Source organism: Simochromis diagramma, unplaced genomic scaffold, assembly GCF_900408965.1.
Source record: "Simochromis diagramma unplaced genomic scaffold, fSimDia1.1 OVJJ01000792.1, whole genome shotgun sequence".
NCBI lineage: Eukaryota > Metazoa > Chordata > Actinopteri > Cichliformes > Cichlidae > Simochromis > Simochromis diagramma.
In genome coordinates, this window is record NW_024387538.1 from 765 (window position 1) to 11,220 (window position 10,456).

The window sequence follows — 10,456 nt, forward strand, 5'->3', positions numbered from 1 at the left end:
AGGTGTTTCCTGTAGCTGCCTTACTCTCGCCTATCTTCCAGACCATCAGAAACACGTCCTACAGCAAACTGTTGCTTATGCAGGAATAATTTTGCAGTTACAGCTTTTGCAAACTATTATTTGAACTCTTACCTAAACAGGAGTCTAACTACTGTGTGTGTGTGTGTGTGTGTGTGTGTGCGTGTGCGCGTGTGTGCGCGTGTGTGTGTGTCATTCTCAAATGCACTCTGTCTCACCTCACCAGCTAAAGCTTCTGACCTCTTACCACACAGTCTCATCCTAACATGTGTAATAACCTTAACTAAAAACATATTTAATATATTGAATAAATGTTTTAGTCAAATGCCACCACTCAAAGCTTTAATAAAATGGATATAAACGAATAAAAAGATAATAATGAATAACCTGGTATATGTGTTTTGTAAGCGTGTGGCCTTTCTTCCATAGCTCAAAATCACTTACACAATAGATTGCCTGGACATAGCGCCAAACAAAGCTTATGACCTTCAACTAACTGACTGAGCTTCAACTCTTTAATAGGCACAGAAATGCAGGGTGTGTATAAAAGGATTATAACTGCACCTGTAATAAAAATGTTAATATGAGATTATGTGTTACGGCCAAGAGGGCCAGGCTGTGTGTGTGGACTGAAGTGCAGACACAGAGGGAGGCAAAACGGGCGTGAACACAGTGCTTTATTTACAGTGCCTAGTGAACTTACAAAACAGGAAACTATGAATGCTATGAACTATGAATGCTATGAACTATGAATGCTATGAACTATGAATGCTATGAACTGTGAACTGTGAGGCCAAACTGTGAACATGAAACTCTGAGTGCTATGGCTAGGTGCTAGATTTCACGGATGGATCCGGGGAACCAAAAAAGGGGACAGTGGCTTGGATGGAGGTACGCAGTCAGCGTTGCAGGTTTAAAATGTCATGCGAGGAGGGGGTGTCCAGGGGGTTCCGGGTGAGGAGTGTCCAGAGAGGATCCAGAATATGCTTGGAGTGAGGGGCTTGGCAGGGAGGCAGGCAGATGTAGTCCGATGATGGAAAGGAAGGAACCAGATGACAGAACCGGCGTCCAGGCGGAGATGTGAGTCGTCTAGGTTGGGAAGCGCGACTGCCAGGTGGGTCCTATGACAAAGAAAACACGGTGAGGAGAAAAGCAGTAGTTAAGGGTTCTCACAAGGGCTTGGTGGCCTAGCACTAACATGAGTTAGCAGAAGGTTTGGCAGAGGTCTGTTGTGAATGCTGGTCTTATATGCAGGTGACTTGATTGGAACCAGGTGTGGAAGCTGATTGGAGTCTCTGCCTGAAGGTGGAGCCCAGTGGAGTGGAAAAACCCCGTACTCACCCGGACCACGGCATTATGACAACACCTGTAATACAAGTTGTAACATAATGCCGGCAGCTTCAATAAATGCTTTGATGAAATAATGATTAATGCAATGATTAATGATGATGGTTATAAACAGTAGCAGTAAAATTATTTGTTTAATCCCACAATTCCCTCTCATGACCTCTTGACCACAAGAGGTCACCATACGTTGTGTTGTGTCACTCCTCAGCCCACTCAGCTGCTTCCAGGTCCATCAATGGCATCATGGACATCGGGGTCACTGCCCTGGGGTCCACTGCCTTCGTGATTACCTTTCCCAACAATTTCTGGCACAAGGAATGAGACAACAACCACAGGTGACCAAAATGAGCCATCTGGAGCAGTGTTGTTCGGGATGAAGGTGCAACATTGGTCACCAAACATGGCACACACGCCCCCCTTCTCCACCAACAACATGTCAAGGGCCATTCTATTTTGTACTGTGAGGTCGGACCCAATTGTTCCGTGAGCCCCTTCCATGGCGTCTCTGGTTAGGTTAGAGAGTCTCAGCACATTATAATGGACATAGTTTATTCTGTCTGCATTCTTGTTTGGGGTCACTGGGAAAAGAGTGGAAATTATTGGTATATTTTCAAAGCCAGCTGCTATTTGATCCACTAATTTATACTCATTTGGAACTCCCCTTGGCACCCCTATGGAGTCAATCTGTCACGGCGAGTGAGAAGAGCCGTGTGAAAAAAGGAAAAACAGGATCCAAGTGCAGGCAGTCGTGAAGGTGTGAAGGTGATTTATTGACACAAAAATATAGAGAGGCAAATGACAAAACGGAGAACTAAACTATACTGGTACAACTAAACTACAGAGCATGAACAAGAACACGAACCTGAACATAAAGCAAGGTGGACGACTGTAAAAGGGTTTTTAACATGTTTTCAAATGATTTATGCCTGCATTCTTCTTGCCTGCATTCTTCTTTCGAGCTGAACTCGAAGTACTCTCATACTGAAGTTATTTTCCACTCGCTTTACAGCCACCTGCTCCTCTCTGTGGGCGTGGTCGTAACGCATCGGGAGCGTCTCCACAGCAACAGGTGGGAAGGCCGGCAAAGTGTGGGCAGTAACAAAAGACGAGGCGTCTTCATCATCATTATCATCGTCATCATCGTCTTCATCATTGTTGTCATCAGAGTTTGTGTTTTCAAGGAACTCCATAGAGGCTTCAAAGAGAATCACTGCAGACAGACAGAAGATCGAGAACATCGTACTATGAGGAACGCCGTCCCCGTGGTCACTCATGAGCACCGTAGCTCCATGATTACCATCATCTTTTTATGTTCTGTCATCTGTCAGGTCCTTGGCCTATTCTGGCAGACACAAGGAGCACAGTTGGGTCTCTTTTATGAAAAGTTGTTTTTCTGGTCTCTGTCCTTTTGTCTTCTTGTTAGCACCACATTTGATTATTGTTTTTCTCACCTACGAGCATCGAATCTTGTGAGGACTAGTATTTCTGTTTTCTTCCTTTTAAATGATTACAGCCTCTCTGGTCACAGAAAGGTCACTTGTGAGGAGCACAGATTTTCTGAGGACTTCAGTTGATTGGTGGAAATGCCTTTGGTCCTTTTCTTTTTTTGCCGTCATGATGATCCTTCTTTTTTTCTTGTCAGAGGTGAGTAACTCGGGCTTTTTGGCTCCTTGTTGTGATCAAACGTTTTCTGGTCACTGCTAAGATTGTCATGGTCCTGGGTCGTTGACCCAGCGTTTTGTGTTTGTTCTGATTTGTATTAGTTTAGGGTTGAACCTGTAGTTTGGTGTATTGTCAGCCCTACCTGTGTCTGTCCTTGGTGCTCTGTTCATGTCCCCGTGTTGTGTTGTACATCAGTCTGTTTCCTGTTTTATTTTGAAGGCTCGTGTTCTGGATTTCCTGTTCTGTTCTGAAGGTCTGTGTCTGTTGTTATTGTGTTCAGCTTGTCTCCTCCGGTCCCCAGGTGTATTAGGTTCAGCTGTTCTTCCCTCCTGTGTGTGATTACCTGATTACCTTGTATGTGTATATTTAGTGGGTGTCGGTCTGTGTTCGTTGTCGGCTCGTCTGCATTCTTCCGTGTATCACTGCGTTAATCTACATTCATCTGCGTTCTATGGTGTTCCTGTCTCTGCGTCTCTCTGCCCCGCACCCCTTTGTATGGTCCCAGGTTTGTCACTTAGTTTCTCCCAGTTTAGGTTTCCGTTTGTAATTACTCATGCTTCATTGCCTGTTTTTGCCACTGCCACCGTGTAAATAAACGTCACTCGTATCATCAGTGTGCTGCATCTTGGGTCCTCCTTTTCCTCCACACCACACGGCTCCCCCCGCCAGCCGTGACAAAGATTGTTTTTCAAAGTGTGTGTGTGTGTGTGTGTGTGTGTGTGTGTGTGTGTGTGTGTGTGTGTGTGTGTGTCCCATAGGAGGACGACAGCTTTTAAGGAGTCCTTTTCAGGATCAGGTAAAATTTATTTAATTTTATTTACATTTTTATCCCACCTGAGGACCAGACTTTTTGGGAGGACCTTGATGTTTGTATTACATGTAAGGAAGAAAAGACTGAAGCGGTCAGACCTTTTGTCTTATTATCAGGTAGAGCTGCTGAAGACAAACATTTAAATGAAAAACTCAAAGAACAAAACTACTTTATCTGTCCTGGATGCTGAATGTGGTCTCCACACACCGAGTATGAACATTCATGTAAACAAAGGCTCTCTATTATTTTTAGATTTAGTCATACAGAAACTTCCTGTCAGCAAAGTGCAGTTTCTTTAAAACAACATTCAGTCTTACCCGTCTTGTTGTTCTGCTCTGGCTGCAGTGTGATCCGGGGACTTCTGAAGGGACAAAACAATTCAACCTCCTTAGATTAGAGTTCACCTGTCACGAGGAGCTCTGATTAGTCAGACACTGGAATAGTGCGGTATGCAGTTTATACATTAATATAACCCGATGACCCGGAGTCAGTGACATCCCCCTCAGAACTGACCTCTTGGTTGGCGTGTCCGCCTGCAGAAGCTGCTTCCTCTTCCACGACTTCCTGCTGAAACAAACATGGTGAGTGTGACTCGCGGTCAGAGCTGAGCGGTGCCGTCAAAGCCGGTTTAAAGTCTCACCCTGCTCTGCGGTCCGGAGGACAAGGCGTCGACTTACTGACCAATGAGGACGGAGAGGTCAGAGAGAGAGAGGGGGACGAGGGGGAGGAGGAGAGGGGAGGTCTGAAGGAACGAGGGGTGGAAGGTAACGGGAGTTGGGAGAAGTAAGAGGGGGAGGAGGGGGGAGATGCGTAGCGGTGGCGAGAAGAGGGCGAGGAAGAGGATGCGGAGGAGGGGCAGCGAGATGAAGCTCGGTCTGTCCAGAACAAGCAGCGATCCTCCTGAAGGAGAGACGAGGAGGTGTTAGAGGAGGAACAGAAGGAGGTCAGGTGGTCCGGGGAGTTTACATTGATGGAGACGCTTCACACAGTTCACACAAAGAGCTGATCTTCTACTAATTAAAGCTGCCCGAGCTCGAGTTTTTCTCCCGATGTTCACTGCGGGGAATCTCGAGAGCAGGAAAGTGATACATGAGTTATCCTGTAGCCTGTGGTCAACGCTGGCACATTCTTATTCACGAGGCTACACCGGCTTTGTTTCCGAGCATCTTTCCTGAATGTTTACACTGATTATTGGAAAAACAGCTAATATGAACTAATAAGAGAGTGTTTGTTGGACTTTGTCTGTTTTCCTGTAGACGTGTGACCCATGTCCAAACTGGAAGTTTTAAGTTTTGAAAGCAAGCTTGTTACTTTACAGCTTTTGTCCCTTCCTGAAAGCTTAAAGTCACTCGCTGTTTAGTTCAGCTTGAGCCAAGACGACTATAAGAGACATTTGGCCACCAAAGTCTGTGTTAGAAGAATTAAGACTCACATTGGGTCCCATTTGTATCCGTCACTACTCAACTCTTTTCTTTATAATTTAAGCAAAGGATGAATAAAATAATAGATTATGTCAAATCTGTCTCAGTCAGTCATCTGAACCTTCTTTAAACTAAGTGCTGCACAAATCAAACCTTTAACGTAACTCCTGACTGAAATAAACGAGGTGCACTTGATTTATAACACAAGAGAAAACGAGAGATTTGCAGTGAAAATAAACACCAAAAAGTTGTCACACTTTCATCTCCATTGAAGTCATCTCCACCCTTCTACACGCAGATATCTCCCTCTAGTGGCCATTATAAAGAATACAGGTTACCTGCCAAACCCAGTCTCTGTTATGCTGAATGAGTCACATGACCTCTGCATGTATTTTTGTTAGAACAGATGAGAAATGTAAAATAACTGAACTGTTTACAGATCAAATCACAAAGTAAAGCAGTTTACATTTACATAACAGATAATTGTGCACTAGCTGTTACCTCTCCTCTGCGGCTATAAGTAACCATGGTGATGGTAGCCTGGATACAGAAGGTGTGTCTCTCCCTGTAACAGAGCCGCTCCACCTCCCTCTTAAGCTCCGCCCCTTGCAGGAATCCCAGCTCACCTGTGTTTTAGATTCAGCACAGGTGAGACGAAAGATCATCACTGAGATGATTGAAGCTCCGACCGTCAGAGAAATGAAACTGCTCTGTGGTCAGGAGCTATAAACACAGCACGCTGACCTCTCTTGTCCTTCATGTATGTTTCCAAGGAGACCGGAGGGGGCGGGTAGATGAAGAAGCCTCCAATCAGAGCCCTGTTCAGCACCTCTTCATCGTCCTGGCTCCTCAGCCACTGGAGGAACTGCCGAACTGGGCGGAGCCTGCGGTAACTCATCTCTGAGTGGTGCCCCAGGCCTGGCAGTCGACCAATCAGGAGCGAGGACAGAGTTGACACACAACATTGACCGCCAGGGGGAGTCAGTGGGAGAAACGCTGGAACTGAAAATGTGAATCTAGCTTCGTACACAGCGTGTTACCTGTGCAGTACACCTGTGTGTAGGTGGTGTTGGTCAGGTAGAAGCAGTTGTGACCTTGATCGGAGGCCCTGACCACCTTCAGTCGTGTACAAACAACCACGGACACTGCAGACGGAGGACGGGTAAACAAAGATAAAATGTGCTGTAGACACACATTCACATGTTCACGGGTCAAAGCTACGGTGTCTCACGTGGGTACAGCCTCAGGTGGGTTTCTGGCTGAGACGTGGAGAAAAGTTTCACCATGACTGGCTGCTCACTCGTCCCGTCCTCCAATCGTAGCCAGCGATACACCAGAAGCTCCACCCCTCTGCCATCTTCAAATTAAAATAAAATATAATAATTAGGAATAAAAAGCCAATTTCTTTGTGGCTGAAAGAAAACTCAAAGAAAACCAGCAAATTTTGTTGTCATGGTGTGTTTTTATCGCCATGGTAACTCCCTCACCCTTGCTCCTGATTCGCTCCGGCCGTCCTGAGAACGTCAGCAGACCAATAACGTCACATTCAGCACCGTTAGGGCAGTCCAGCATCTCCTTACTGACAAAAAGAGTCAGTGTGTGCACTTGTCTTTCAAACCATGAGAGGACATCAGCTTTAAACGATCAAAATGAGGACATCTTTGAATTATGGGGACATTTCTCATGTATGATATTTGCCTGTTTGAAGGGCAGAGTTTAGTTTCAGGGTCAGCGAAACATTCAGCTGCAAGGACCAAGGTTACCGACAGGAGCCAGGAATGCTTTATTTAAACTAGAAGAGGACACAAAACATCTACCAAGGCCAAGTCCCCGTTTTTTGATCAAACCCACATTAAAACCTAAATTGTTTCACTAATATATAGTGTTTTACAGTGTCTTCATAATCTTGCTCACAAACAGATAAACAAACAGCAGCCTCTAAGGGAGCGTTTCCAACAACTGTGCCACAGCACATAAGTGTAACATAAGAAATTATCAGGTGTGCCGTGGAAGTTTATCCACTTTCACCAGATTGGTACTCCAAGCGAGTGGCGTGTAGTGACAGGACGAACAGGAACAGGAAGAACAATTAGATTCTCTTCAACTAAGTGGGTTAGGTGGACTGCCAACCGCCAGTAAAACAGAAGAAGACAAGAAGAAATACTAATGTACAGAGTAGTATTATAGTACGACAATAGAACTTCCTGTGTTTCTTTCTTCAGTTCCTGCAAGAATATCAGCTTTGTGTTCAACTAAGCAGGCCCGGTTTCACACTAAGTAAGTAAATTGACAGCAGATTATCATTATGTTTCAATAAAAATGGTTTTTGTGACATTTTTGTTTGGTGGTGTGCTTTGTGATTTTTCTGATGTGAAATATGCGCCATGGCTCAAAGAGTTTGGGAAACACTGCTCTAAGGGTTTGAGTAGAGTCCTCATGTGCAAACAGGATCATGTACCTGTTGTAGAAGCTGTAGGTGGGTGCAGGGGACAGATAGTCAGGTGAAACAGTGGATTCTTGGAGGACAGAAATCTGTGCAGCAGGATTTCTGCTGTTCACACTGATCTCTGCACAGAAAAACAGAATCAGAGCGATAACTGTGAGTCACAGGTGTCCATGTACACAATGTTCAGTTAGAATAAGTCTGACTTCTAACCTGTGGTGAGATTTAAAGGTAACTGAGAAGTTGAAAAGGCTAAAATGAAAGATTAAATATAGACGTGTGTGAATAACACAAGTGGGGAGACTCAATGAGACGCCCACTGGGCACAAAAGCAAAGAATCACCAGTTCAAACTGAGTTTTAGGGTGAAGTAAATATAATAACATGTTAAGCTTTAAAATCTGCACATCATAAAACACCTTTTACCCCAAAGTACCGGAGTTTGAAAAAGGAAAAAATGACTAAAAAAAGTCTCATTGCTTTGGTCCTGTGTACCTATGTCGTTGAGCTCAGCCTGGTAATGCTGTTTGACTCGATAGCGTCTCAGGCTGATGATGTCATCGGGCTTGAGGCAGCGGTACCAGCTGACACATACACTGTTCCACAACACCACCCACACATTCCCTGTCCGATCGTTCACCTCCAGCACCGCCTGAAGCAGAGGGAGCGAGAGAACAGTTTATAAAGTCTGGAGTTCCTCAGGGATCAGCATTAGGTCCTCTGGTAATTACATCCTTTGTACTACTATGAACAAAGACGTGTTACGTATGGCTGTTACACTGTCTTTATCTGTTTCACTTGAGTGGCTCTTTAAAACAATTAAGATAAATTTGACAAATAATACCCAATTATTCCAGAATTGGACAATATATGAGACTGAATGAGCAATTTTCCCCTGCTGGTATAGCAATTAATGCTTGTTTACGCTGTCTGATGTTGTTTAAGTTTGAGTTAGTTTAAACAGTGAATAGGTAAATAAATAATAGAAATCTGTATTAATGTTTTTGCCAGTGTCAATAATGGTGCACACTAACCTTATAAGGACACTCACAGTTCCGGTCTGTTCTCCCGTAATACATGAGATGGGATTTTTTGATGATGCGTACAATCAGTTCGTGTTGGACGGCGCCTCTGGTGATGCCCCGGCGACCGTACAGGTAGGACTCACGCAACTCAGATATGGTCGCAGCAGGACATCGTCCTGTTAACACACACAGCCAATCCAGCCAACAAGAACGACATGAATCCACTGTTTGAACCGATTTGTCTTAACTCACTTTATATTTTATAATTCTATAATTTACTATTACAATCTTCTGTCATATATCTCCTGTACTAGCAGTCGATGATAACGTTAAAAGTGGCAATCACACTGTTTTTTTCTACTCTTATATTTGTGTGATGTCATTGAGAGACAGATACCACACCCACCTGCTCGCTGGGGACAGGCAATGAGAAGGAAGGCTTCCAGATAAATGGTAAAAATAAGAAGTCAGCGGGTTTGTTTGAAGGAATGTTTTTTTAATGACGCCATAGATACCGTCCTCTGGCTCTTCTTCTGCTTCCTGACCCGCTGTCTCTTTATCAGTGGCTTCCATCCACACCTCCCCGCTGAAGTCCACATTGTTCCACAGTCTTATGCTGGTCTTATATGCTGGTGACTTGATTGGAACCAGGTGTGCAAGCTGATTGGAGTCTCTGCCTGAAGGTGGAGCCCAGCGGAGTGGAAAAACGCCGTACTCACCAGGACCATGACACAGAATCATTGTGGGACAATGATTTTTAAAGAATACTAATTGTAGAATGAATAGATTTAATAGACGTTATACTCAGTCCCATCATCACCATCATTATGAGCTTCAGGAAAAACAAAGACATCCTTTTTTCCAATATCAAAAGGTATGAAGTGGCGAGGGTGTCCTGCTTTATGTTTATGAGGAGTTCACATGACCTCACATGGTCTTTTTAAAGGCACCTACAAAGAGTATGTCACAAATAATACGCAAAGGACAAAAGGAAAAGTGTCCAGAGAGCCATAATCATGGAAAATCATCAGACATCAGCATTAAGCGGCATCTTCGGGACTAACACTTCCTCGTCAGCTGTTCTCGCTGCTCACATCTGAAAGTCTTTTTGCAGGACCTTCATAGTCCAGACCTCCAGGAACAGCCTCATTTGCTGAAGTCCCAGTCCTCAGGCACTTCATGTCACATCTACATTATTATAATTTCAGGGGTACACCACTATTATATTTATATCATACTGGTCATGCTTATGTGTGTTTGGGCATAACTGTAACTAGAAATATCCAAAACTTGATTCTGTTCATCTGGACATGGCGTTTTCATGAGCTGCAAAAATGTTTATAGCGGCTGTAAAGTTGGACTTTTTACCTTGAAAATTTGTGGGAACTGAGTGATTGCTGGAACGAGCCTCAATTGGACATTAGAGGAACTGCAACTTCACGTGCTTTGACGCTGGCTTCTCTTGTCTGTCATGGTGGTTGCAGCTCACCTTTAAACTCACTTTGTATCATTCTTTTGTAGGAGGTGGAAACCAGGGCAGCCTGACGCCTGGACCCATCATGGTCTCGGTCCCGGGGATGAAGACTGCGCTCATCTTCATTCTGATGGACGTCTTAACGATCTGCACTGCTCCAGCAAAATGCGCTTCATCTGTCAGAGGCACACCATGAAGAACTAAACTCAGATGTGAGCTGTGAGCTGACACCATTGAATAGTGTGATTACAAGCTA

The 10,456-nt window shown here is 44.4% G+C and overlaps 1 protein-coding gene and 1 long non-coding RNA gene across 2 annotated transcripts; both read right to left on the reverse strand.

Moving 5' to 3' along the window:
- Positions 1-477: 477 nt before the first annotated feature.
- Positions 478-1,440, reverse strand: LOC120727367. The gene is made up of 2 exons (XR_005694509.1): positions 1,385-1,440; positions 478-582 (listed from the first exon to the last, which is right to left on the reverse strand). It is a non-coding gene; the product is annotated as an uncharacterized LOC120727367 (long non-coding RNA).
- A 138-nt stretch (positions 1,441-1,578) lies between these two features.
- On the reverse strand, positions 1,579-9,467 carry LOC120727369 (RPA-related protein RADX-like). The gene is made up of 14 exons (XM_040021600.1): positions 9,242-9,467; positions 8,736-8,902; positions 8,197-8,353; positions 7,718-7,826; positions 6,747-6,838; positions 6,491-6,616; positions 6,300-6,404; positions 6,004-6,177; positions 5,761-5,885; positions 4,479-4,738; positions 4,352-4,402; positions 4,156-4,199; positions 2,348-2,575; positions 1,579-1,670 (listed from the first exon to the last, which is right to left on the reverse strand). Exons 1-14 carry the CDS (start codon positions 9,465-9,467, stop codon positions 1,579-1,581), a joined length of 1,956 nt encoding a protein of 651 aa, XP_039877534.1.
- Between the last annotated feature and the right edge of the window lie 989 nt (positions 9,468-10,456).